General features: G+C 51.4%; 1 protein-coding gene across 1 annotated transcript in view; it reads right to left on the bottom strand.

Annotated features, from left to right (window-relative positions):
• Window positions 1-27,732, bottom strand: part of AKAP10 (A-kinase anchoring protein 10) — a gene marked incomplete at its 3' end in the record, with an annotated part of 50,096 nt that extends 22,364 nt beyond the window's left edge. The window contains 5 exon segments of the mRNA NM_214138.1: window positions 1,914-2,012; window positions 11,336-11,890; window positions 15,222-15,404; window positions 19,255-19,302; window positions 27,680-27,732. Of these exon segments, the coding sequence (NP_999303.1) occupies window positions 1,914-2,012; window positions 11,336-11,890; window positions 15,222-15,404; window positions 19,255-19,302; window positions 27,680-27,701 (907 nt within the window).
• Between the last annotated feature and the right edge of the window lie 218 nt (window positions 27,733-27,950).

The following is a 27,950-nucleotide window of genomic DNA, read 5'->3' as shown; positions in this document are numbered from 1 at the left end:
CAACACAGTAAAAGCTGAAGTGGAGGCTTCTTCGAACTGTAACCTACTTGAAGGACAGCTACATTAAAACGGCATAACTGAAAGAGGAGACCAATAATTAGGGGAGGAGTCAAAAGAACGAGGTCCCAAGAGGAGAGCGACTGGTCTAAAGACACACAGGTAGTGAGCATTTTCGCATGCTCCGCACAGACGCTGGGGTGAGAGCGCTCAGATCCCTCGATCCCTGAATGTTGCCCCCGGCTCCTTCCGGCTTCTCCCTTTACGGGAGAACACGTCACATCACTGGTGAAGTTTAAGGACGGGAAGATGAGCATCACAGCGACCCTTCATTTTAGGATGTTTTGACTCAAAATTCTCTCCTTTTCTCATCTGCCTGACAGTTCAGTTATCAACTGGTACAAAAACCACAAGGAATTACTGGCCAACCGATTCCTCAAACAGCCAAATTCTAATCTATTAGGAGAGCTGACAGCTGTCCCATTAGGAACAGTCGGTTTGGGAAAGTCTAGAATGTGGTCACAACAAACCCTCACGTGGAAACGGAGGAACTCCCATGACAACGTTCCCAACAGAACCGCTGAAAAACCCAAATTTCAAGCAGATGGGGACAAGCCACCAAGAGTCACAAGACCCGTGTGTCACAGGCATCCCTGTGGGAAAAGACAAGGAAAACAATGGAAGCCACACCCGATGGCCTGAAATGGCCAACAGGTGCGCACTGAGGCATGGTGGCCACTTTAAGAAGCACAGCTGAGCCTGGATGGGGGGGCCCTACTGTCCCCAATAACAAGTTAAGACCGAAGGAGCCCCACGATGAGAAGAATCCACTACGGGTAGAACAACAGGCCCTATTTCACAATTCAAAAATACTTCATTAAATTAAGCAATAAAAATTCAAAACTTAGTCCTAGGACTTGATGGGAATATACGAAGTATCTGCTCAATGAACAAAGGAACCACTTTTATCTGCGATGACAGGTGCACCAGAGGTCTTTCTGATACAAGAAAGTAAAAGCTTTCACACCTTTTTTTTTTTACTTTGACATGTTTATGTGACTCTAAACACAGGTGTGTGTGACACAAACGACTTTCTGAAACGGTGTCCGTTTGCCCTTACGCCTGTGAAGCACTTTGATTGTTCTCCTCCAGTCTTTCCTTGGGAGGACACTGGCCCCGAGCCGCAGGCTGGAAAACACGGCCAAGGAGCATGGCCGCCGTTCACACTCGGGGGTCGGGGGTCGGGCTTCCAGTCCCGACTCCGACTGAGCTGTTACCTTGGGCAAATCACTGACCTCCTCATTTATAGGGTAATGACTCTATTTATGCTGCAAGGTTCCTGAGAAAGCTGACCGAGCTTATCAGTGGGAAGTGCTCAGAACACGGTCTGGGACGCATAAAGACTCAGTACCTGTGCTACCACTCCTGCTGTCATCATTCAAGTCAAAACCTAATAATGTGGGTCCAACAGACAAGAGGGGAACTTTTATTTATTTATTTATTTATTTTTTGTCTTTCTGCCATTTCTGGGGCCGCTCCCGCAGCACACGGAGGCTCCCAGGCTAGGGGTCTAATTGGAGCCGTAGCCACCAGCCTACCCCACAGCCACTGCAACGCGGGATCCCAGCCGCCTCTGCGACCCACAGCACTGCTCTCGGCAACGCCGGATCCTCAACCCACTGAGCGAGGTCAGGGATCCCACCCGCAACCTCAGGCTTCCTCCTCGGATTCGCTAACCACTGCGCCACGACGGGAACCCCGAGGGGACCTTTCAAAGGGCGCTACAGTCCAGCATGATGAGGTGCCCTGAGAACAGACCAGGGAGGGTGCGCTGCCTCTCGTGTTCCCGACAAGTTCTCGCCCTCAGTGTCCGTGAACGGGCATGTCTGGGGGCGAGAGCGTCCAGCGCTGCTTACCTATGATGTCGTTTCTCATGGCTTCTGTGATGGGTATTGGTTTAGCAGCATCCGGAGATATGTATTTGGTAAAGGTGTTCACTGCATCTTGTTCTATGCCTGCAAGGGAAGAAGGGGACAACTTCGAAACTCAGAAATCAACGTGCACCAGGAGCGGATCACACCCAGGGAGAGCAGGGGCTTGTGTGCCGTGCACCCAAGCACACGCACGCGCACACACACACACACACACACACACACACACACACTGCATTACGAGTAAGTACATCCGCATAACACACTTGGGACAGGCAAGGTTGCTTCTGCAGGACCTGGTTGTGGAACAGAGGACTGCCCTGCTCCTCCCCCGAGCTCTCACACCCTAAAGACACTCCCTCGCCCACACCCTCCTCCCCAAAGCAGGAGTTCAAGGACTGCTTAGACGCCTACATTTAAAGTGCTCTATCCAAGCGCACATTCCCGAACACATTCACTCAGCCTTCGGTGACCCTGGAAGGTTAAAACAAGGAACCTCAAACTTTCTAGTCACGGGACTTTGAAATCTTAACAATTATTGAGAAGCCGCAGCCGTGGCATATGGAAGTTTCTGGGCCAGGGACCGAACCCGCGCCACAGCAGAGAGTCAAGCTGCTGCAGGGACAATGCTGGATCCTTAACCCGCTGAACACAGGAGAACTCGCAAACAGCTTTTGTTTATGTGAGTTTTATCTATAGGTATTAAGGTATTATGAATTAAAATGAGAGAAAATCATTACTTCGGTTTAAATTAACACCATTAAATGTGTTAGAAGTTAACCATAAACATCATTTTTTATGGAAAATAACTGTCCTCTAAGCTGAAAAAAATTAGTGAGAATTCTTGCAACTCTATTTGTCCTGAGCGCAAACTGTCAGATTCTCAAAGCTGCTCTGGCCTTCAACGTCGGGCCCTTTCTGTTCTGGGTGACATGTGTCGTGCTCTCGGGACTCGGGAAGAGACGCGGTGTGTACGCAGCCTTCGTCCCGGTTCCCGGCACAGAGGAGCCTCTCTGTTATTTAGTCACGCCCGCCCTCGCCATGGAACCACAAAGCCCCTACGCGAAGTGGTCCAGAGAGCTCCTGGGCTGGTGGGGCATCCGTGTGCAGCACAAGCTCCCGTGCCGGGACCCTCCAGGACCCTGCCCTATGTGCCTCTTTATCTGGCTGTTCATTTCTAGTCTCTGTAAGAGCCTTTAAAATATACCAATAGGAGGGAGTTCCCGTCATGGCGCAGTGGTTAACGAATCCGACTAGGAACCATGAGGTTGCGGGTTCGGTCCCTGCCCTTGCTCAGTGGGTTAACGATCGGGCGTTGCTGTGAGCTGTGGTGTAGGTTGCAGACACGGCTCGGATCCCGCGTTGCTGTGGCTCTGGTGTAGGCCGGCAGCTACAGCTCTGATTCGACCCCTAGCCTGGGAACCTCCATATGCCGCGGGAGCGGCCCAAGAAATAGCAAATAGACAAAAAATAAAAATAAATAAATAAAATATACTAATAGGAGTTCCCTTTGTGGCACAGGGGAAGTGAATCCGACGAGGAACCATGAGGTTTCGGGTTCCATCCCTGGCCTCACTCAGTGGGTTTAAGAATCCAGTGTTGCTGTGAGCTGTGGTGTAGGTCACAGACGCGGCTCGGATCCTGTGTTGCTGTGGCTGTGGTGGAGGCCGGTGGCCGTAGCCCTGATTGAACCCCTAGCCTGGGAACCTCCATATGCCACAGGTGTGGCCCTAAAAAGCAAAGTAAATAAATAAATAACATAACATAAAATAAAACAAACCAATAAACATAGGTGTTTCCCTCCCTGAGTACTCTGAACCATTACTGCAAATTATTCAAAGAGGAAGGGGTAGTGGGCAGCCCTGGTTTCTAGCTGGTTGGCCAGGAGTACAGGTGACTGGCATCCGAGCTGGGGCTGCACCCTTAACCTGCAGGGTTTGCACCACCTCCGGGTGGGGTCAGAATGAATTCAGCTACAGGATACCCAGGCCGTGTCCACAGAGAACCAGGGAACTGCTTGGCGCGGGAAACCTGCCCATGTGGTGTCAGAGTGTTGAGAATTTAGGAAATGGTTTCTTTTTTAATTTATTTTTTGTCTTTTTTGTCTTTTCTAGGGCTGTACCCACGGCGTACAGAGCTTCTCAGGCTAGAGGTCTAATCGGACCTACAGCTGCTGGCCACAGCAACAGCCACAGCCACTCGGGATCTGAGCTGCACCTGCGACCTACACCACAGCTCATGGCAATGCTGGATCCTTAACCCACTGAGCGAGGCCAGGGATCGAACCCGCAACCTCATGGTTCCTATTTGGATTCGTTAGCCACTGAGCCACGATGGGAACTCCTTAATAGTTTTTTTGAGATAATTGTGGATGTGTTCTTCTTTGACACTACACCAAAATTTGAAAAATGTTAGTTTCTTAAAGATTAATTAGAAGGTAGAATCTGAAACCACAGTGATGAACTTGCTGTATTCCGTGACATCACAACCTACAAGTCTACAGCCCGTGTTTAAACAGTCTTTTATTTGTAAATGATTTTCTAACACCATGTTTTTCAAATATTTTAGAAAATACTGATTCACTGACTTATGAAGATCTGACAAACGCTGACACACTGCATCACATGGTGTAAAAAAAGAAAGCACACCAGTGTCACCACGGACTTCAGAACACTCTTTAAGCTGTCAGAGCACGTGGGGGGAACATTAAGTCTTGCAAACTCTACGTTTCACTTGAAAACTTACATTTCACTACGGGGCAACAAATACTGTTAGCTGTTTTCCATGAAATCATCTTAGCGGGCCAGAATTATACCAATATCAACCATAAATATAGATGTAAAAATGCCCAACAAAATATTAGACAATCCAATCCAGCAATATATAAAAAGGCTAATCCACCACAACCAGATGAAACTCACCCTGGGAATACAAGCTTATTCGCTATTAAAAAAAGTCAACAGGAGTTCCCGTCGTGGCGCAGTGGTTAACGAATCCAACTAGGAACCATAAGGTTGCGGGTTCGGTCCCTGCCCTTGCTCAGTGGGTTAATGATCTGGCGTTGCCGTGAGCTGTGGCGTAGGTTGCAGACGCGGCTCGGATCCTGCGTTGCTGTGGCTCTGGCGTAGGCTGGCGGCCACAGCTCCGATTAGACCCCTAGCCTGGGAACCTCCATATGCCACAGGAGCAGCCCAAGAAATGGCAAAAAAGACAAAAAAAAAAGTCAACATAATCTATCACATTAACAGACAAAAGAGGAAAGCCACAGGCTTCTATCGAACGACACAGAAAAAACACCTGACGAACCTCAACACCAGGCATGAGCCAAGCAACAACTCCCAGTAAACTACGAAGACAAAGGACCTCCATGGCTCCGATACAGGGCACTTACAAAACCCCACCGCTAACCTCACCCTTTACGGTGAAAGACTAAAGGCTTTCCCTCCAGGGTCAGGAACAAGACAACACTCTCAAGCCACCTACAGAAAAGCTTCTAGAAGCAAGAAGCAAGTAAAAAGGTCACAGAATAGGTCAATATATAAAAGTCAATCATACTTCTACATACCCACAGTGAAAAACTAGAAACAGAAGTTTTTAAAAAAATACTATTCATAATAGCTCCAAAAGCTGGGAAATGAGAAGACAGGTGAAGGACCTGCATGCTGAAAAACTACACAGTGCAGGCAAGAAAGCAGAGACACACACCCCATCTGTGGGTTTTAAGACTCGGTACAGTTAGGTGTGAATTCTCCCCAGACCGACCTATAGGCTGAATGCAGTTCCAGTAAAAATTCCAACGGGGTTTCTTGTAGACACAGATAAGATTATTCTAAAATCTATGCTGGGGAAAAAAAACTAGAATAGAAAAAACAATTCTGAAAAAGAACAAACTTGAAAGACTCATGCAATCCAGTTTTAAGAGCCACCACAAAGCTACGTCATCAGGACAGCGTGGTGCTGGTGAAGGAGCAGATGCATCATACATCACAGACGAGGACAGAGTCCAGAAAGAGACCAAGCACAAAGGCAATTCAGTGGACTAGAGCCGTCTTTAGTAATGCTGGAACGACTGGGTATCCATGTGCAAAAGGAAAAAGGAAAAAGGCAAAACTGGACCTAATCCTCAGTTCCTTACACAGTATGAATCAAAACAGATCGCACACACAAACGCAGACTATACAATCATACTACATGTACGTATGTATGTACGTATTTATTTTAGGGCTGCACCCGGGGCATATGGAGGTTCCCAGGCCAGGGGTTGAATCAGAGCAGTCGCTCTTGGCCTACACCACAGCCACATTAACGTGGGATCCAAGCCACGTCTGCAATCTACACCACAGCTCGTAACAACGTTGGCTCCTTAACCCACTGAGCGATGCCAGGGATAGAACCTGCGTCCTCACGGATACGAGTCAGATCCATTTCCGCTGAGCCACGACAGGTGCTCCCCCTGCTGCTTTTAGAAGGAAACAGGGAGGGATCTTCAAGGCCCCCGCCTGGGCAAAGAGCTCTCACGCACGACTCCAAACGCACAATCCATCAGGGGAAAAGCGGACAAACGGCACTTAATCCACAGACTCCTTTCGGTCTGGGAAAGACGGTTAAGAGAAACGACAAGTCAAGCTATAAACTAGGAGAAACCATCTGCGAGTCACAGAGCCAGTAAAGGCCTAATATCAGAACACATGAAGAACCTCAAAATACACCAACAGAACAATCCAATGAAACATGGGGGAGAGTCTGAACTGAGCACAGATACGGAGACGGGGAACACGCGCGTGAAAAACGCTGAGCGTCTCAGACACTAGGGAAAGGCCAAGTAAAACCACACATCTGTTAGAATGAGTCTTAGAAACGCAAAGAAACAAAACGCTGACCACACCAAGCGTCGGCAAGGAAAAGCAGCAACGAGAACTCTCACGTGCTGCTGGGGGAAGGCCAAGAGGCACCGCCCTCTGCGGTCAGGCTGGCGCTTTCTTCAGAACTGGGAACACGGTGAAAACATAACCCGGCAACCCACTGCCAGGTATTTGCCTGGGAGAAATAAAAACTTTCGTTCACACCAAAACCTGCACACAAGCGTTCAGAGCAAGCTTCTTCACAATCACAAGCTGGAAGGCATCTGGACGTCGACGAACGGCTTCCCTACAACGGACTGGGCTGCAGAAGACACGGCCGGCCTTCAAGGCCGCCAGGCGGCGTCTAAGAGGCCAGTCGCGAGTCCGCGCCCCCGTCGGTCACTCGCCCAGCAGGGCGGAAAGGGCCAGAGAGCGAGAGCGCCCACTGACCAGCGGCGGCGAAGAGCCGGGGCACAGGCTGACCGCAGAGGTGACAGCACCACCCTTCACCCGGAAACTAAGGAAGCCTCGGCCGAAGCCGGGGCGAGGACCGGCCAGCAGGGGAAGCCCTGGCCTCCGGCCACGCGTCACCCTAACCCCAAAGAGGAAGAGACCAGCGCCCGCATCTCAGCAGGAAGGCGCTGTCCCCTTGCCAGCCCGCAGGAAGAAGGAAACTTCCTCCGCCCAGCCAGCCAGACACAGCAGCACCCCGCCAGACACAGCAGCACCCCGCCGAGGAGGGGCCTCCCTCCTCTGGGCCCAGCTTCCTCCCACGGTCTCTGGCGGCCGCAGCCCCCAACTCCCCTGCCTCTCCGTGTGCAAAAGCAAGCTCCCTTCCTTGGATCTGCCTACGGCCCATCACAACTCACAAACTGCAACGTCTCTAGCTCTCCCCAAATGAACTTGCTTTTGCTGGTCACTGTATTATTAAATTTGACGGACGACTTACAGGAATTATGCGTGTGGTACAATTCAAGTATGTACATCACGAGTGTCACATTTACCTCTTGCACATTTTTTTTTTTTTTTTTTTTTTTTTTTTTGCTTTTTGTCCTTTTAGGGCCATTTTCCGCAGCACAGGGAAGTTCCTAAGCTAGGGGTTGAATTTGAGGCCCGTCTGCAACCTACACCACAGATCATGGCAACACTGGATCCTTAACCCACTGAGTGAGGCCAGGGATTGAACACCCATCCTCATAGATACTAGTCAGGTTCGTTACCAGTGAGCCAAGACAGAACTCCCTGCGTGTAAATTTTTAAAATAAGAAGTCAAAAACCAATAGTCTTTTTTTTTTTTTTTGGTCATTTCTTGGGCCGCTCCCACGGCATATGGACATTCCCAGGCTAGGGGTCGAATTGGAGCTGTAGCCGCCGGCCTACACCACAGCCACAGCAACGCAGGATCCGAGCCACGTCTGTGACCTACACCACAGCTCACAGCAACGCCGGATCCTTAACCCACTGAGCAGGGGCAGGGATTGAACCCGCAACCTCATGGTTCCTAGTCGGATTCGTTAACCACTGCGCCAGCCATGACGGGAACTCCCAATAGTCTTTTAATGCCGCCACTGCTACTCCTATTTTTTTTACTGAAATAAACTACCACTACAACAGGCAGTTTCCAAAAGCAATAAAGGGCATTACAATTAAAGAAACACATTTTGACCTTCCATTTCCAGAAACTGACCTTACTAGATGTGCAAAGAAACACCGCCTAATACCAGACTCCCCCAAAATGCTTTTGAAAATTATATCAGGAGTTTGTAGCAAAGTAAGGGATATAGTGAGAGGCCAAAACAAGTACCAGCAGTTCCCTCATCTGAACTCTCTGGGCCAACCACTATTTTAGAATTCGGAATTGAGGCGTCCACAGAGGTAGTGTACTGTATTTATAGACACCATCTTTATACCCCAGCAGCATGTGAAATTGCCCCATAATCAGATTCATAATTCTCCAATAAGCTCATATCCCTTTAGGTCCAAATTTTTCATTTAAAAAAATAACTTGTCAGAGTTCCCATCGTGGCTCAGTGGTTAACAAACCTGACTCGTATCCATGAGGATGCGGGTTCGATCCCTGGCCTTGCTCAGTGGGTGAAGGATCCAGCGTTGCCGGCGGCTACAGCTCCGATTAGACCCCTAGCCTGGGAACCTCCATATGCTGTGGGTGCAGCCCTAAATTAGGGCAAAAGACAAAAAAATAAATAAATAAGAAATAACTTGTGATGTTCCTTCCTGGCTCAGTGGGTGAAGGATCTAGCGTCGCCACTTCTGTGCTGCGGGTCAGATCCCTGGCCCAGGAACCTCCACATGATGCAGGTGCAGCCCAAATAACTAAACCACTTGTGAGGGTCAAGGCTGTCCGGAGTGGTGGACTACAGAGAAGGAGCTGTGGACCCGCAGGAGCTGGTACCGATCAGATGGGCGCAAGCATGCGGCAGGTGGGGAGGGAGAGAGGTGTGCACCTGAGAACACCACCGACTCCAAGAGGCCTGAAGGCTACGCTTTGAAGGGCAGTCGCCCAGCGCCCCAACAGGGTAGAAGATTAGACCAAAATCAGTGGGAAGGCCTTAAGAGTTTAGGGCCTGAAAAACCCAGGACGAAAATTTAGTTTTAAGTGGTACCAGGAGCGTAATAAAGCCATCCTGGGATACATGGTAAAAGCAAATGCAAACAGGTTCTGGACGAACCCAATTAATCAGAGTCCCCAAAGAATCACCAAAGATTAAAAATCCAAAACATACATAAATACTCACAGCCAAAACCCACTAAAATCACAGGCTACCAAGAGCGTGAATCTACAGAGACAAATAAATGCTGAATCAGATACACGAAAACCACACATACTGGGATTAAAAGACAATGAGTATCTGTTTAATAAATTTAAATAAACGATGGCCTCACAAGGGGGTGGAGGAATAAAAGAAGAAACCAAAGTGACCAGGCAAATCTGAAGGGAAAAAAAAATCCAGAAATGTAAATTCACTAAGTTTTAGATAAAAGTAACGCACTAAAAGACTGCTCCAATAGATTACAGCCATTTTAAGAGAGAATCAACACACCACAGGATAGATCTGGAGACGGCACCACCCATCCGAGAAGGCGCCCTACTATGCGTTTGCTACTACAGGATGTTCAGAAAAGCAAAGAACTACGGAGGGCGGGACACAGTCAGCGGTGGCCAGGGTACCATCGCGGGTATACAAGGTGTGCCCAGACCCGGAGAGCACACACACGAGGAGCGAACCCCGCAGCGAGCCCCGGCCTCTGGCCAGCACGGCGTGCCCGGGGAGGCTCGGCGGCTGCAGCGGTGTCCCTCCCCGGGGAGACGGGTGTCACGGTGGACACAACGCACGTCGGGAGCAAACGCTACACGGGACATCCTGGACCTTCCCCTTGGTTTCCCTAAACTGCCCCAAAAAACCGCAAAATCTCAGGAGCGAAAAACGAAAAAAGCACACAAGGAAAGACCAAAAAAAATCGCCTAGACCTTTGAGAAACAAAGACGCAAGAAGACAAGCATGGGCTGTAAGCTCTCTAATCAGATTCCTAGGAGGCAATAACTGAAAAACGGAGAGTGTGTAATTTCCAGACTAACAGAGGAGAAGAAAAAAAAGAAAGAGGTGCTGCTGTCAGGTGCCAGGGCCTGAACCCCAGCCCCCAGGCGCTGCGGAAGAGAGCAGCTCCCCTGCTTCCCGGGCCGGGGGCCACGGCTCGCCCGCCCGCTGGCGCTCACGCTCGCTCGCTCGCTCGCTCTCGCTCTCTCTCTCTCTCTCGCTCTCTCTCTCTCTCGCTCGCTCTCTCTCGGGTCAAACGGGATGGCTGCCTGCTCACAGAGGGGCTGTGACTATTCAATGACATCCACATACAGCAACCAGCACAGAACTGACGTCGCCTGCCGGCACCAGGAAAAGGACTTCATCTGCAAGGTACAGTAAAATAGCAATAAGCCAAAGACTGAGGCAAGGATGAAATCAGCCCGTTTGGACAAGGATTTGATTTCAAAATCTGCAGAAGGGAAAAAAGCAAAATGAGGTGACCCTTGTCCGTTTGCGAATTCTGCCAGCATCGTTCTTGGATGAGCCAGACACGAGAGGCAGCCCCGTGTTCCTTTTTTACACACTGATCCTAAACACTCGCCAATTTACAAGTGGCTATGGGAGACAAGACAACTATTCCAACCCCTCTAAATTCATCTCAACTTTCACTTCGTGATTAGATTTTTTTTTTTTTTTTTTTTGGGTCTTTTTGCCTTTTCTTGAGGCTGCTCCCACGGCACACGGAGGTTCCCAGGCTAGGGGTCTAAACGGAGCTGTAGCCGCCAGCCTACACCACAGCCACTGCAACACCAGATCCAAGCTGCATCTGCGACCTACACCACAGCTCAGAGCAACGCCCGATCCTTAACCCACTGAGTGAGGCCAGGGATTGAACCTGCAACCTCATGGTTCGTTAACCACTGAGCCACAGTAGGAACTCATGTAATTTGATTTTCTGAAAATAAACCAATCAACCAACCAAACAAAAACCCAACAGGATCAAGAGAGACAAAAATCACGTACTTACTTTTCATTAATTTTCCTGACACCTCCTTCAGGGGAGAAGAGGGACTATTTCTACTGGCCACGGTAAGTCTGCAGGACTCCTGGGGTTCCAGGGAAGCCCGACGCGCCCCTGTCCGGGCCGCTGCCGGGTGGAGAGCACGGGCGCCGTCACATTCCGGGGAGAGCAGCAAGTGATTCTGAGTGTTGCTAGTTCTGTCAGTCAGGTCGATTCCTTCGGACTGAGTTAGGAGCAACTGGGCGGAGCTCGGCTCCTCCAACCTCTGGTCAAGGGACTCGGTTACAGGAGCAGCCGCAGTTTCGTGCTTTTGAGTTGGAGAGACGGGTTCCGCCAACGAGCTCTGCTTCACCGTGTTCAGACTGTGGGCTCTTATTCGCGACCACGTTGTCGAGTGGAAACTTTCAGCCTCTAACCAAAACTTAACCAAATGCTCCATTCTCCGAAGTTCCATGAACTGAATGAAATACGGGAGGACGACAGCGTCGCGCAAGACTTGCTCAAGGGTCTTCGAGAGGCTGGATTTGGTCTCTTGAGCCTGGTAGTCCAGACAAGATCTGCCTAAAGGAAGCAAAAGGGTTAGCCGTTCAGTAACAGGTAACGACCACCCGAGACGTCCTTTGCCTGCCCAAAAGGCCTTTGTCACTCAATGAATTCTAGCTCTTTTCAGGACAATTCCGACCATGTACATTCTTACGGAGAAAACGTTTATGACGCTAGTCCCAAAGAAAGAAAAAAGGCCGATGAAAATACTAAACAAAATTCAACCTCATTAAAAGTCTCAGAAAAGCGAACGAATGTAAGTTTGCCTGTCGACTGAAAGCTGTCCTGCTTTTGTGTTTTAACAACGAGCACTAATAAGGGCACGGCAAAAAGACACATGGTGAGAACACAAAATGGTAAAGCCTTTCTGGGGAGCGTTCGAAGACGGCAAGGCCTGAGCCATCTGCATGATTTTCACTCCAGCAGCTCTGCTTCTAGGAACTTGTCCCGAGGAAAAACCATGGATGTGTGGACATGGCGAGAAAGACGTTGGAGTTCTCTGGTGGCATAGCAGGTGAAGGATCCAGAGTTGTCACTGCAGTGGCTCGAGTCGCTCCTGCACAGCAGCTTCCACCTGTGGCCTGGGAACTTCTATACCCCATGGCCCTTGCCTGCCCCCCACCCCCCAATATTATGAACGCTTAGCATTTTTTTTTTTTTTTTGGTCTTTTTAGGGCTGCACTCACGGCACATGGGAATTCCCAGGCTAGGCGTCAAATTAGAGCTGCAGCTGCTGGCACAATGCGGAATCGGAGCTACATCTGCGGCCTACACCACAGCCAGAGCAATGCAGGATCCGAGCTGTGTCTGTGACGTACACCACAGCTCACGGCAATGCCAGATCCTTAACCCACTGAGCAAGGCCAGGGATCGAACCCGAGTCCTCGTGGATACCAGTCAGGTTCGTTACTGCTGAGCCACAACGGGAACTCTCTCTTAGCATTGTTTATAACAAAATAAAGAGTTTGGGAGTTTCCTCATGCCCTAGTGGTTAGGACTTGGTGCTTTCACCACTGTGGCTGGGGTTCAATCCCTGGCCTGGTAATTGAGATCCCACATCAAGCTTTGGCAGGTTGGGATCAAAAAAAAAAAAAAAAGTTACAAGATTTTATCTTGAAAAATAAAACCAAGCTTAATAAAACAATAAAATGTTTATATTTAGGTAAATTTAGCTTGCAATTATAACCAGAAGCTAAGTATAAGAATAATGAAAAAAGTAAAACACTTTAAACTTCCACAGCATCACACAGAGGCTCGTTTTCATAAAATAAACTGAGGGCTTCGACTTTTCAGACGGCTTTTCTTAGTCCTTCGGCGTCTCTTCGGAAGCCCCTGCTGGCTGTCTACCTGTCCGCATCTCCTTCGTGAACTCCAGGAACTCCCGGTCCCCGCACGGCTCACGCGACGCCCTTACACTTCCCTCTTAATTCTGAGGCAATGGTAGGTTCACCTGCAGTTGCAAGAGGTGACACAGGACCCGTGTCGTCTCGACAGTGTCCCACTACGGTGCCACCTTTCCGACTGCGCCTGGGTCAGACGGCCCAGCGGCCCCGGACTCGCCCGGGCCGGCCGCGTTCTCCGCAGCTGCCTCGCGTGTCGACTCGCCCACCGTCAGGATGGGACCAGCTCCCAGGCCGCCGGCCCTCTGAGGCCTTTCATGGCCACCTCCCCGCCCTGCACGCTCACGTACAGGTGTGCGGGGAGACCCGGCTTCCGCTTCTCGGGGGAAATGCCCAAGACCGCGGCTGCTGGGTCAGAGGTAACCGCACGTCTAGCTGCACGTGAAACTGCCCAACTGCTTCCCAGAGGGGCTGTACCCTTTCCTCCAGACACGGGAGTCATCCCGTCAACTTCACCATCTGACCTCGTGCCCAACACGAATGGGCTCTGCAGAGCCCGGAGGGCGCCCCACAGACACCGGGACACCTGGGCTCTGACGACACACGATGCCAAGCAGAGAGAGCAGCAGAGCAGCGACGAATTTTACTAGAAATCAATCCATTCGTGGATCTTTTTCAATTTATGATAAACTGACAGACAACTTTTTTAAGTGCAGAAATTTGGGCAACAAATATTCAGAAAACAAGGGTCTCCTGCATATCCTTTCCTTTATTAAGAGGAGAGGGAAGAATGATTTTAACACAAGAGACCCTACTATACACGCCCCATGTGGCCAGCTCCGTTCGCTGTAATGGCTTAGACCTTTCTCAGTGTTTTCTACAGACTTTTAAATGGCTACGCAGTATTCCAGAGTACCGGCCTATCACAGTTTGACTACTTCTTTTTTTTTTTCTTTCCTAGGGTCGCTTCCTGCGGCATATGGAGGTTCCCAGGCTAGGGGTCTAATTGGAGCTGTAGACCCCAGCCTACACCACAGCCACAGCAACGCGGGATCCGAGCCGTGTCTGTGACCTACACCACAGCTCATGGCAACACCGGATCCTTCACCCACTGAGCGAGGCCAGGGATCGAACCCGCATCCTCATAGACGCTAGTCAGGTTCCTTAACCGCTGGGCCACGACGGGAACTCCCGACTCCGTCTTTATTAGTGGATGCTCCCAGGTTGTTCCTCACGTTCTGCTGCCGTAAAGGGACAGCAGGGAACGGCCTTCTACATACCTGCACACCTGTTTTTGTGCACACACATGGGAGCATGCCTGAGGGCGAGATCTTATGTTTTATCTTTTGATAAATACTTGCAAACGGCCTTCCAAACAACTACCGATTTACGCCTCCACTAACAGGAGTGGCTACTTCCTGCATCTACACTACCATTCCAATGACCAAACTTGAAATATCTGCCAAGGTGTTGGGGGAACACGAACTCATTATTTTAATTTATTTTTTCTTGTCTTTTTAGGGCAGCAGCCAAGCACATGGAGGTTCCCAGGCTGGGGGAGAACTGGAGCTGTAGCCTCTGGCCTACACCACAGTTCATGGTGACACAAGATCCTCAACTCACTGGGCGAGGCCAGGGATTGAACCTGCGTCCTCAAGGATGCTAGTCAGACTCGCTTCTACGGAGCCAGGAGGTGAACTCCCATTATTTTAATCTGCACTTCACTGAGTATTAGTGCAGTGAGGCATCGTTTCATATATTTAGTGTGTATTTCGCCAAATGTCTTTCTTCTTCCGGAAATGGCCCACTTTTCTCTCAGGCATGCTTTTTATATGTATAGAAACACAGCATGGAACCATCCATCATACTTACAGATGTTATTTCAGTTTAAACCCTTCTTCCAAAGCCCCAGCCAATGACACGGTTTGGTATCCCCTGGCGGGCAGTCCGCACCCCGTGCTCAAATCCCTCGTCCTGCTGGAGGTTAGCAAAAACTGAGAGGCACTTACCCAGGTCCCCGAAATGAGCGGCCTCCATGTGGCTCGGCTGCTTCTTGAGCGTGGCTGTCCTGCTCCGGGAAAAGGAGTCCATGTTGGCAGAGATGGCACTGATCGCCACGGGGCTTGGTCCTGCAGCCTCCAGCAAGGCATGGTTTTTGGTGCTTTTTTGTGGGGAATGTACGGATATTGAAGCTATAAGTTTTCAAAAAATTGTTAAAAATTAAACACAATGTGATAGTCTCAACCTGTCCCTGTAAGAGGCTTTAAGTGAACTTTAAAAAGCAGATGACACACCACCTCTCTCAAGTAAGTGCGCACGCTCAACGGAAGATGCTCAGGGAAAAGGCCCGCCAAGCGAGCAGCAGACGTCCGGGCAGAAACACCCTATTGTGAAAAACTCAAAATACTGCGCCAGAGACGGAACTTAAAAAAGAGCTTTCTTTGAGAAAGTTCTCTGTGAGAACGCCGGCTGAAGACAGAAAGTGCCCAAGGCAGCAAACATTTAGAAACAGACCATTTTCAATCTTTAATCCTTGCTTGCTGAAGGAACAAAACGAAAATTGCAAAGTAAAAACTGAGGGACAAAATTAGAAAAAGTCTTCGGCGTACGTATTTTACTCTCTAATCGAGTCACAGGATTTCACCACCTAATAAAAGGTCAAGCTGCTCAAAGACAAAGTGAACGTGAACATTCACAAACTAGGGAGTTCCTGCTGTGGCTCAGCGGTTAACAAACCCGACCAGCCTCCATGAGGACACGGGTTCGCTGCCCGGCCTGGCTCAGTGGCTTAAGGACCCGGCGTTGCCATGAGCTGCGGTGTGGGCTGCGGACGAGGCATGGATCCCGTGTGGCTGTGTCTGCTGTGTGGCCGGCGGCAGCAGGTCCAATTCAAGCCCTAGCCTGGGAACCTCCATATGCTGCGGGTGCGGCCCGCAGAAGACAAAAATAATAATAACTGGTTTGGGTACAGACAATAAGCTCAAATACCAGTGAGGACGGGGCGACTCCGCGCTCTTCCTACGTAGGGTGTGGGGACGCCCCCCGCCACCCACTTCCCCAGGTCGCGGCTCCGAGTCCCTGCCTCCCTCGCCCTCCCGCGACAGGAAGGAACGCCCAGGGCTCAGACCTGGCCTCCTGCCCCTGAGCCTCCTCTGCCCAAGCGGCTCTGTCCAGGCCCCGCGCTCTCTCGAGGAAGCCCGCTCACCCTCAGGCCTTCCGTCGTCACCACAGCCACCCTCTCAAACCTCTTGTAAGGCGTGAGCTCCCCCCACCCAAATAAACTGAAGTGGGACCCCAAAACGTCTGCAAAGTAGAGAAAACTCTAGCTAAGAGAGGAATCTAAAATCTAAATAGTTACCCAGTAGACACAACGGCCCACGGGCCCTCTGGCTGCCGCCAGGGGATCGTCCGAGCGCGGCCCTGCCGCGGGCGCACCTCCGCAGGGCTGCAGGCCGGGGGGCCGCCGCCGCGCCTGGGCTCTACCTGCTTGCGACGCGCCATCCTAAGTCGTCGCCGTCTCTACCATCTCAAGACCCCTGGGTCCGGATGCAGACGCACCGCACTTTCTTCCAGACCAGTTCTCCTTCTCTACGTTGCCCATCTCTGCAAAGTCCAGAGTCACCAGAGCGCAAGCTCTTGAGCCCCTCCTTCCTCACTGCCCACCTGCCCAGACCTGCTGACTTTTCCTTCCAGAAAAAGGAAACGCCGCCCCCTTCTCGTACTACCTGCCTAGGGCAGGTCTTCCTGTATTCCTGCCAAGCACCTGCGGGGTCTGCCCTGCTCTCCTCTGACTCACCTCCCTGTTCTGGTCTTTAAGACCCTCTACACTCCGACCTCAATCTGTCGGTAAAAATTTCCCTTCACTCGTCGGCAGGCCCCTCTGCCCAATACAAACACAAAGAAATGAGCGCCTGGTTCGGGAAGCGAGGAAGAACCGACTCTTTCATTCGAATCCTTATTATTCAAACTTCATACAGACCAGGTCTCATTTCTACGATGTCTTGTCTCAACTTCAGAAACCGCTTGCTGCTCTCAACTTCCTCTGAAACCCTTGGAATCCCACAGGTAATGTAACTGACCCGACAGCTCTGAGGGCCACTCGGTCAAAACCACAGAGGGCTACGGCCCTTCACGTATTACTACGTAGCACCTGCTGCGCACGAGGCACTGTCCTGGTTTCTCCATGTACATCCGTGGGGTTTGGCATTTCATGTCTCTCTCACAGCAGCCCCGGAGGCTAGTATCCGCCTCACTTTGGAGAGGAGTACACACAGAGAAAGAAGTTAAGAACTTCCCCTAAGTCAATGAGTCGTCCCAACAGGCAGGCGCTCAACCTCGGCTTTGCCGGATCTCAGAAAACTCCCCCTTTGACTCTGGCTTAAAGCTCAGCCTCTGAATTACTGCGCAGCTGAGTGAGTGTCTCAGGAGCACCTCCCACCGGACACACAACTGAGCGGACACACAACTGGGCGCGTTCCTTCCCAGGGTGGGTCTCGCCAGTGCCAGCGGCGGGCAGCCGCAAAGCCAGGGGTCCGTCCGCCCGAATGCCCTCTCCCCGGACGTCACGCTGGATCAAGAACAAGGTTCCACGCAAGGTACCTCCCCCAGGGGTCCGTCCAGATCGCTTACTCCCATCACCAGGGACCTCCCAAGGCACCTGTGGAACCACGTGACGAACGCCCCTCCTACCGCCGCCCGCCTGTAAGGTCAGCGAGGGCAGGGTCTGGGCCCAAGCCTTTTCTGCTCACTGTTAGAGCCACAGCTTCCGCCCAGCACCCGGACAGAAAAGCTGCTCAATAAATCATCGCTGTTATCATTTTGGTTTGTTTGCTACTGTCTGGTAGCCAAGCCTGTCCGTCTAATCCGACTGCGACCTTCTGGAGCGCCTGTTTTCCTGCTATTCTAAATTAAAGCAGGGAACGGATGCTAAGCACAGATTAGGTACCATCATAAACAGAGCACAGGCATGGAATTTTTGAGCCTGGTACCGATTCAGAAGTCACTTCACTTCACCAAGGAGGCCACTCGCATGACTTGCTATGGTCAGGCCGTCAGAGGCAGAGCTCAGCAAGGGTGACCAGGTGCCTCAGACATCGAAGGCCCCTCCTCCTACACAACAGCAGCCTTCTGCTCGAGGGCCTCAGGCCTTCACCAATGCTAATCCCGTCCTGCTTCAGGAAGGCAGCATGATCCAACACAGAACCCAAGGCACTTTATCAGGACTAAGCAGGCGTTCCCATCATGGCTCGGTGGAAACAATCCGACTAGGAACCATGAGGATGCAGGTTCAATTCCTGGCCTTGCTCAGTGGGTTAAGGGTCTGGTGTTGCCGTGTGTTGTGGTGTAGGCTGCAGACTCCGCTCAGATCCCAGGTTGTTGTGGCTGTGGCACAGGTCAGCAGCTACAGCTCTGATTCAACCCCCAGCCTGGGAACCTCCATGTGCCCCAGGTGTGGCCCTAAAAATGCAAAAAAAGAAAAATTCAGAAGCAAGCAGAAAACAAGGCTGTAAGGTACCCTACCTCTTCCTAAGTACACAAATCTCTTAAGGTATAACGAGGGTCTCTCTGCAAGTCGATCATGTGAGTTAAGACTCAGTGCGAGCCACACAACACACGAACGTAACTACAGCAGAGACTGCGGTCTAAAAAAGCATGGACTCCCTATGAAGAGGGACAATACACTGATTCCACTACGGTCCTCTGCACAATTGCTAAGGCCGTTCGTCCAAAGCAATAAAGAAGTGAAAACTGAGCACCCACGCTGCAGGGTGAATCGCAGGACACCAGGCGTCAGAAGTCAGCTGTTGGTCTGCTCAAGAGAGTACTGTCTGCTTTTTGTTTTTTAAAATAAAGTCAACTAGCTGCTTTCAGGGAACAGTCAGACGTGTGACGAATGAGGAGGACAGGCTTCAGTGGAGTCAGCGGGGCAGCCAACGCGTGCTCGGTGCCGAAGAGGCACCAGCAAAGAAGGGACAGCCCTCGGTCACTGCGGAGAGAGAGGCGGACGGGGTGCCAGGCCCTCGCGGCCAAGCGCGGACTCACCTTTCCCCGACGGGACGTCCGAGGTCTTCTCCTGCTCTCTGCCTCTGGCTAGGAGAGAGGAGAGCACTGTGAGCCTCCGCAGCCCCACGCCCGCTGCGAAGGCTGTGAAGTCAGCCCCTCTCCCCACCAGCCCCGGGCCTAGTTCCACAGCAATGGACCAACTGCCCTGGGTGTGGGGGGTGGGAGGGGTGCAGGGCAGCCGTCGGGGAAGTGACCCTTGAACGGCAGTGGTCAAGAGCTTAGGGAGAGGCGCTGTCGGAAGATGTTCAGACTCTGGCCCTGCCATTCAGTAGCCGTGTGATCCTGGACATGCTACTTGAACTCCCGGGGTCCCTGCTAAGAGCTCGGAGAGTCATTCCACCAGGCAGGACCCCAACCTTGGTCGGCCAAGCCCTAGAAAATCCCTCTTTTACCCCTGGCGCAAAGCTCGGCGTCCAGGATTGCGGTGGGGTGAGTAAAGGAAGGCCCCAGAGCACCCCGAGCCCAGTGGCCACGGGGCCCCTGACATCTCCAGGCGAGGCTCTCCACCAGCCCCGGCCCCGCCTGAGAGGCCTGCAGACCGAGACACACACGTGAAAAGCGCTTAGAAGAGCGACTAGGATGGTAAATAGCGTCCCGCAGGTGCCCCTCACTCAAGGTGCATCAGGAAGGAGGCCAGTTCTTCAGCCGCGTGACACCGCTGACGTCCTGTGTCCCACCCCAGCGCCAGACACACTCGACCAACACCCCAACTCCTAGTGCTCTCGCTTTAACGACCACTGCCACGCCAACCACACAACCTTCCCCCTGCTACGCAGAACACCGGCCTCCTGGTGCACACACGCTAACAACACAGCAGCCGGGAGGGAGGCGCGGGGCGGCTTCAGCCAAATGAGAGCCTCACACATCTGACTCCGGACTACGGCTCACCCACTTTACCTGTTTGTTTTAACCTCACTATGAAAAGGTTATCAAGGAGTTCCCACTGTGGCTTAGAAGTGAGGAACCCAACCAGTATCCATGAGGATGCAGGTTCGATCCCTGGCCTCGCTCAGTGACTTAAGGATCCAGCGTTGTCGTGAGCTGTGGTGTAGGTCGCAGACATGGCTTGGATCTGGTGTGGCTGTGGCTGTGGTGTGGGCCGGCAGCTGCAGCTCTGATTTGACCCCTAGCCTGGGAACTTCCATATGTCACATGTGCGGCCCTTAAAAAAGGCCAAGAAATAAAGAAAAAAAAGGCTATCAAAATAAGAAATTCCAGAATGTGACTTTCTCTCTATTCGTGCTCTTAAATGTTAGGTGTTTACAGGCTGGCCCAGGAAATAACTAGTTCTGAGTATCTGCTAAGTCCATCCATCGACAAATGCCTGGGTGTCATGCGTGTCCAGCACTTTCGTGGCTCAGACAAGAAGTCAACGTGCGAGGATGTGGATTCAAACATGGACGAGGAGTTCCCGTCGTGGCGCAGTGGTTAACGAATCCGACTAGGAACCATAAGGTTGCGGGTTCGATCCCTGGCCTTGCTCAGTCGGTTAACGATCCGGCATTGCAGTGAGCTGTGGTGTAGGTCGCAGACGCGGCTCGGATCCAGCATTGCTGTGGCTCTGGCGTAGGCTGGTGGCTCCAGCTCCGATTCGACCCCTAGCCTGGGAACCTCCATATGCCGCGGGAGCGGCCCAAGAAATAGCAAAAAGACAAAAAAAACCAACCAACCAAACAAACAAAAAAAAACATGGACGAGAACAAGTCAGACTGTTTCAGGCACTGGTCCCTGCTGCCAGGCAGACAGAACAAGACAAGGTGGTGGTGGGCTGGCAGGTTTGGGCACAGCCTCAGCACCACCTGCCAGCCGGCGACATCCCGCTCCTGAAACACCAACTGTGCGTGGCCTCCTGGTTTTCCAGCTGCTTCTTCTCAGTTCACCCCCCTTGCCAACCTGGAGTTTCCCAGGGACAAGTCTGGTGCCCTCTCTTTCCGCTACATACGCACACGTTACCTCCTGGCTGATCTCAGCTATTCCTAAGGCTTTCGCTACTCCAGATTCGCCGTGACTCCTGGTTTCCTCTCTCTAGTCTCAATCCTTGTTTTGGTCTTCTTTTTGTGGCATGTGGAAGTTCCCATGCTAGGGGCTCAACTGGAGCTGCAGCTGCTGGCCTGTGCCACACCGGGTCCCAGAGACACCTGCAACAGTTTCCTTAACCCACTGAGCGCAGCCGAGGCCAGGGATGGAACCCGCATCCCCACTGAACCTGCGTCAGGTTCTTAAGCTGCGCAGCCACAACAGGACCTCCTAAATCCCTTCTGATCTAAATTCATAGTTACCTGCCTTTCTGCCATTCCCCACAACTCCACTGTCCAAAACGGAATGTACCACTTTTCCCAAACCTGTTCCTACAGCACTCCCTGTCTCCTCCCACGAGGGACGCCATCACCCACCAGTCCTCAGGCCAGACATCTGGGGGGGACCCTTAGTGGGGTCTCTCCCTCATCTCCAACACCCAGACCACTCCCAGCACCAACTGATCCTGCCACCCAAAGACACCTCCACGGTGCCTTCGGCCACCCCCATGCACCCTTAGGCTACCAATCAGATCCACTCCGTGTTTCAAACATCAAAGCCCTCACACTGCCTGACTCTACCAAACAACAGCATTTTGCCTTTTCTTCTCTCCCTAAATTTATAGTTACATGCAAAACTATAATTAATTTACAATTAATAATGTGAATAAACATTACATGCATATTTCATACATAGATTCCTATGAATTACTACATTCTCCTTTCCCAGTGATAAACACTATTCTAAATTAGATGTATTTATTGCCACACGTTTTTAGACTATTACCACACATGAATGTATAAAAAAATAAAACATGGTATCATTCTGCACATCTTTAAAAATTGCAGGGATAGTATTCGACAGTATCCGACACTTGCACTGATTTAATAACCTGACGTTTAAGGAGTTCCTGTCGTGGCGCAGTGGTTAACGAATCCGACTAGGAACCATGAGGTTGTGGGTTCGATCCCTGGCCTTGCTCAGTGGGTTGACGATCCAGTGTTGCCGTGAGCTGTGGTGTAGGTTGCAGATGAGGCTCGGATCCCACGTTGCTGTGGCTGTGGTGTTGGCTGGCAGCTACAGCTCCAATTCGACCCCTAGCCTGGGAACCTCCATGTGCTGCGGGAGCAGCCCTAGAAAAGGCAAAAAGACCAAAAAAAAATAAATAACCTGATGTTTGTCTATACTGATACAGTTCTGGTTCACTCATATAATTCTAGCTTATTATTGTAGCTGTTTAATTTCTGTAAATAAACGTACCTTTATCCATTTTCCTCGTCATGAATGTTTAGGTTTTACTTCCTGCTTTTTACCGTCACAAACGCCGACGTGATACACACTCCAGCCCACGTCTACGTCTATATGCAAGAGTTCTTCTAGAATAAATCCCTGGACGTGACACCACCAGGTAATAAACTCGACGCGCTTTTAGTGAAAGCGGCTCTACAAGTCTACACTCCCCATCCCCATGCCTCCTACTCTCATCCTTGGTTTTGGGGGGGTTTTGGGCTGTTGCCGTTTTTTTTGCTGCACCCGTGGCATACGGACGTTCTCAGGCCTGGGATGGAATCTGAGCCTACACCACAGCTTCGGCAATGCCGGATCTTAACCCCCCGTGTCACAGCGGGAACTCCTCCTCCTCGGTATTTCTAATTTCTGCCAACTACACAGTTCTCCAGTGGCTACTGACCTATTTTTGGTTGCGTCTTCAGCATGCGGAAGTTCCCACGCGGGGGATTGCGCCACAGCAGCAACCCAAGCTACAACAATGACAGTGCTGGGTCCCTAACCCACTAGGCTGCTGGGGAACGTCCCAAACCTTCTTGAAAGGTGTTTCAGTTATTCTACCTTCCTCACCCCATTCCATTGACACCACTCCTGTCAAAGTCATCACTTCCGTGTTACCAAAGTGGGTAGCTACTTCTACTCGCCTTGACCTCGCAAGTGACATGCATAGAATAACCCCTCCTTTCTGAAACAGGATGTTCTCCTGGCTTCTATGACACAGTAGTTGTTTTTTTTTTTTTTTTTTTTTTTTTGGTCTTTTTAGGGCCACACCTGCAGCATATGGAGGTTCCCAGGCTAGGGGTCTAATCAGAGCTACAGCTGCCAGTCTACACCACAGCTCACAGCAATGCCGGATCCTTAATCCACTGAGCGAGGCCAGGGATCGAACCTGCAACCTCATGGTTCCTCATTGGATTCGTTTCTGCTGCGCCACCATGGGAATTCCGACACTGCAGTCTTCTATCACCGGCATTTTCTTTTCAATTCTCCTTTATCAGTGGCTCACATTCCCCAACTTAACTTCTAAAAGCTGGATCAGCCCCAGAGTTCTCTCCTTGTCTACAGGCTGGCAGGAGATGCTACACGCCACTGAACGCATCCTCCCCTGCCCAGCAAGAGGGCTGTCGTCTGGCACCCAACGGCTAGCCTCTCTACACTTCCCAGAAGGCCCTGAGTCAGCTATGACCGTATGGACAGGTCCTCACCTCACCAACAGGCTGTGAACAGAAGCGGGATGTGCCATTTCTGGCCAAAGCGGCTGTGACCTGGCTTTGATAAAACAGACAATACTCGGGAGTTCCCTTGTGGCTCAGGGGGTTAAGGATCTGGTATTGTCCCTGCAGCTCTGGGTCCTGGTGTGGCACAGGTTCAATCCCCAGCCCGGGAACTTTCACATGTCACAGTTTCGGCCAAAAAACAAACAAACAAAAAAGCATAGCCTGAGAGAAAGCAACACGATAGGAGGGAAATGATCCCTGAGTGGTCATGAAGCGAAGCCACCAGATGACCGGGAAATGGACGGCTGAACAAGGGAAAAAGAGAGGCCGCTCCTGTCTGAGCCGTTACGCCTTCCTTGCGTCTGTTACAGCAGCGCAGCCTTCACACCTGACTAACTCAAGCATCATACGTGCTCCCTAGACGATCTCAGTCCTGTGTCTTCACCATTTACCCAGACTACTTTTAAACCTTGACCCAGAATGCAAGTGCTGACCTCCTTCCGCAACTGCAGACGTGCACCCAGCTGCCTCCTGGACACACCCGCAAACCCCCAACTGCCCGGAGGGCTCTCGGCTCTTCCGGCCCCCGGCTCGGCTTTCCTGAGTTCCCGGGTTTTCTCCACTCCAGTCACGGCTGGTACCTCTGACTCCATGTCCTGCTCTCCCAGGCAATTTCAGCCTTCTTCGTCCTTCCACAAGCCCAGCTGGTTCCCGCCTCAGGGCATCTGCACCACCAGTTCTCTCCAGCTGGACCGCCTTTCCTTCTACCTTTGCGAGGCCGGCTCTCCTTCCTCCCGGGAGACCTCGGTTTAAACAGCACCTTCTCAGACGGGGCTTCCTTACAATCCAAACGCGAACCCTCCTCTGGCGATCGGCTCCCACATCACTGTTTCAATTCCCTGCACAGCACTTACTAGTTGCTGGTATTTTCCTTACGTTTACTTACTTATCCAACAAATACTTAGAAAGTCCTAACTATGTCCCAGGCACTGATCTAGATGGGGATACAGCCATGAACAAAAACCAGCTCCCCTCCTGAGAAAACACCGAGTACAGCAGATGGTAATAAATGATACAGAAAAAAAAAAATAAAGCAGGGTCATTGCATGGAAGTGCACACGCCAGGGACAGCAATAATTTTTTTTTCTTTTTAAGGCCACACCTGCACCATATGGAAATTCCCGGGCTAGGGGACAAATAAGAGCTGCAGCTGCCGGTCAACGCCACAGCCACAGCAACACAGGATCCGAGCTGCATCTGCAACCTATGTGGCAGCTCACAGCAACGCCAGATACTTGACCCACTGACCAAGACCAGGTATTGAACCCAAGTCCTCACGGATCCTAGCTGGGTTCTTAACCCACTGAGCCACAACAGGAACTCCAGGGACTGCAATCTTGAGCAGGCTGGTCAGAGAAAGCTTCACAAAGATGTCAAATAATCAAAAACCTGAAGGAGATGGGAGAATAAAGCAGGTGTGCATCTGGGGGAAGAGGTTTCCAGGCAGAGAACAAGTGCAAAGGCCCTGAGGTGAGAATGACTTGACAACAAGGTCAGTAAAAATGCAAGCGTGGCGGAGAAAGAGAGCAGGAGATGAACACGGGGCCGAGCTGACTGAGGCCACGGACAGGAAGCCCAGGAGGAATCTGCCAGAGGTGCGGCAAAATACACCCGAGGGGTCAAGAATGGAAGAGGGGAAACCAAACTGAAGCCTATGGCAAAATACTGCTTCCTCCATCTTCAGAAATCTGGCTTCCTCTTCCCATTCAGGCTGAGATATGAATGCCACCCCCTCAGAGGGTACCCTTCACCACCCAACCTAAACAGGGACGACCGCCAAGACCAGGACCTCAGCGTCGGGGATGGTGAGAAGTGGCTGGACCTAGATATGTTCTGGGGTAGACCTAACAGGTGTGCTGACGGATCAGATGTAGAAGCGAAAAACAGGGCTCAAGAAGGCACTGGAGTTTTGGCCTGAGCAATTAAAAGGCCAGGAATACAATTGACTGAGATGAGAAAAACTGAGGAACAGGCTTAGGAGGACTAAAATTAAATGTCAGATGCAGTAAGCTAAAGACTTATCTCTTAGTCTACCTATTAGACATCTGTTAGACACAGGTCAAAAGTGGACCCAACGCTGGGTAGAGTCTGGATTCAGGGAAGAGCAGCCAAGCTGGAGATGTAAGCCTGGGAGTCATCAGCAGACAGGTGGTATTTCAAGACGGTATTTAGAGACTGGAGGGGAGCCCTAAATAGGACCATCTCCAGTTTCTATTCCTGCCACATCTAGTCTCCAAAAAGCATCCAGAAGCATCTTTTTAAAACATAAAATCATTCCTTTTCAAAATTTTAAAAGCAATATTGCCTCTGCCCTTGAAATAAAACCGAACTATGACCTACAAAGCTCTGAAGCACCTGATCCTTGTCTACCTCCCTAAGCCCGAGTCACTGGGGCTGCTTTTCTTTCTTGAAGGGCACCAAACTCTTGCCGCCCCACCTTTGCACGTGCCATTCTCTGCACCTGGAGTCACTCCTGCCGTTCCCTCAGCTCTAAGTGTCAAGGTCGCCTGCTGAGGCCTTTGACTAATAATATCAAAGGGAAATACGTCTCTTCTCAAATTCTCTTTTTCATAACACTTTACTCCATTTGTAAATGGGGGCGGGAGGGGGGATTTATTGTCGTCTAAACCTTCAGAGAGCGAGCTCCATGGATACAGGGACTTGGTCTCGTTCAGGGCCCAACACTGAGGGCCCAGCACAGTGCCTGGCAAACAGGAGACATTCCAAAGTATTTACTGAATAAAGAGAGACAAGAGTCTATTGTACAACATACAATTTGCCTCATTATACACAGAACGCCTTCCTTTCCCATTTAAAAAATAACCCCCCACGAACCATCTTCACACTGTCAAACAAACCAGAGAGCTAAGTACACCAAGATACCTCACCAATAAAGCTCCCTTGTACCATTTTGCTGGTTTCATTCATTCACATCTGTTTTCATTCACTCATCACATGGCATCAGTTACTAAAAGTGTGTGTGCTTAAAAAGGAATTCTTTAATTTATAGAGTTGAACGGGGCCTTTGGGAATCGCCTAATGCTCAGCTGAGAGAGGAAAGTGGGTTGACATTTTTCTGTCCCAGGTGACAGAGTTAGGAGCAGAGCTGTCATCTGACTTGGTACTTTCCCCCAAACCCATTTTCCTCTGGCAAATTTTCTCTGAAGAAAGAGGAATCCATGCAGGAACCACTATGGTCCCCAAAGACCCACACCTGTTCCCTCTGGATACGAATCCTTAACGAAAGGCCAACAACCCTGCGCAGGCTCAAAACCAAGCGGCCTCTACTTTAACACTGGGCAGAAAATCAGAAACGTAAGTAATCTGTGTGTAAAGTCAGGGTTCCAGTAAACTTCGTAAACTTGCTAAGTCATCAAAAGAAGGAGCCTTCATTAGGGAAGTTTCAGGTGTAAGCAACGCCGTTCTGGGAACAGCAGACTCCCCTCCCCCGCAAAGGAGAAACTGGAAAAGAGCACTAGTTGCAGCAGGCAGTTTTTTCACGTGTTGCTTTGAGACGTAAGCCCCTCCGAGGTCCGAAAAGTCTGAGACTTCCGCAACCCGGGGCTGAAGGAATTTCCTTCTCCTCGCGCACGGACGCGCGCGCACGACCCGAAACGCTCTCGGTCCGCACGAGGCAGCGCGGCGCGCGGGGCCGGGCAGCGCTCGGGGGCCGGGGAGGCGACGGCCGTCCGGCCGCCCGCACGGAGGCCCGCTCCGGCCGCGCCGCCCGCAGCGCCCGGCCTCGCCGCCGCCCGAGGACCCGGCGCCGCCGCCCGCCGCCCGCCGCCCTAGGCCCGGCCCCCGCCGCCCGCGCCCCTCGCTACCTTTCCGCCGGAAGAAGGACATGGCGGGGCCCGGGTCGGGGCGGAGGGCGCGGGGGGACTGGCGCGGGGAGGGCCCGGCTCCCCTCATTCAGCAACCGGCCCGGACTTCCGGGTGCGCAGCGGCTGCCGCACTAGCCCGACAGGAGCCGCTTCTTCCGGGTGTGGGCCCCGCCGCCTCCTCCAGACGCCCGGGCAGCTCCCGCCGCCATATTATCAACAAGCCGCCCGCCCCGAGTTCCGGTCCTTCCCCGCGCGGGGCTTCACGGGAGGC

This window comes from Sus scrofa, chromosome 12 (genome assembly GCF_054392235.1).
Source record: "Sus scrofa isolate SSC_HxYL_T2T_F1_AM1 chromosome 12, Sscrofa_HxYL_maternal_Yorkshire_Landrace_v2.0, whole genome shotgun sequence".
Classification (NCBI taxonomy): domain Eukaryota; kingdom Metazoa; phylum Chordata; class Mammalia; order Artiodactyla; family Suidae; genus Sus; species Sus scrofa.
The sequence above is the reverse complement of the archived record's forward strand: the minus strand, read 5'-3'. Positions and strand labels throughout refer to the sequence as shown.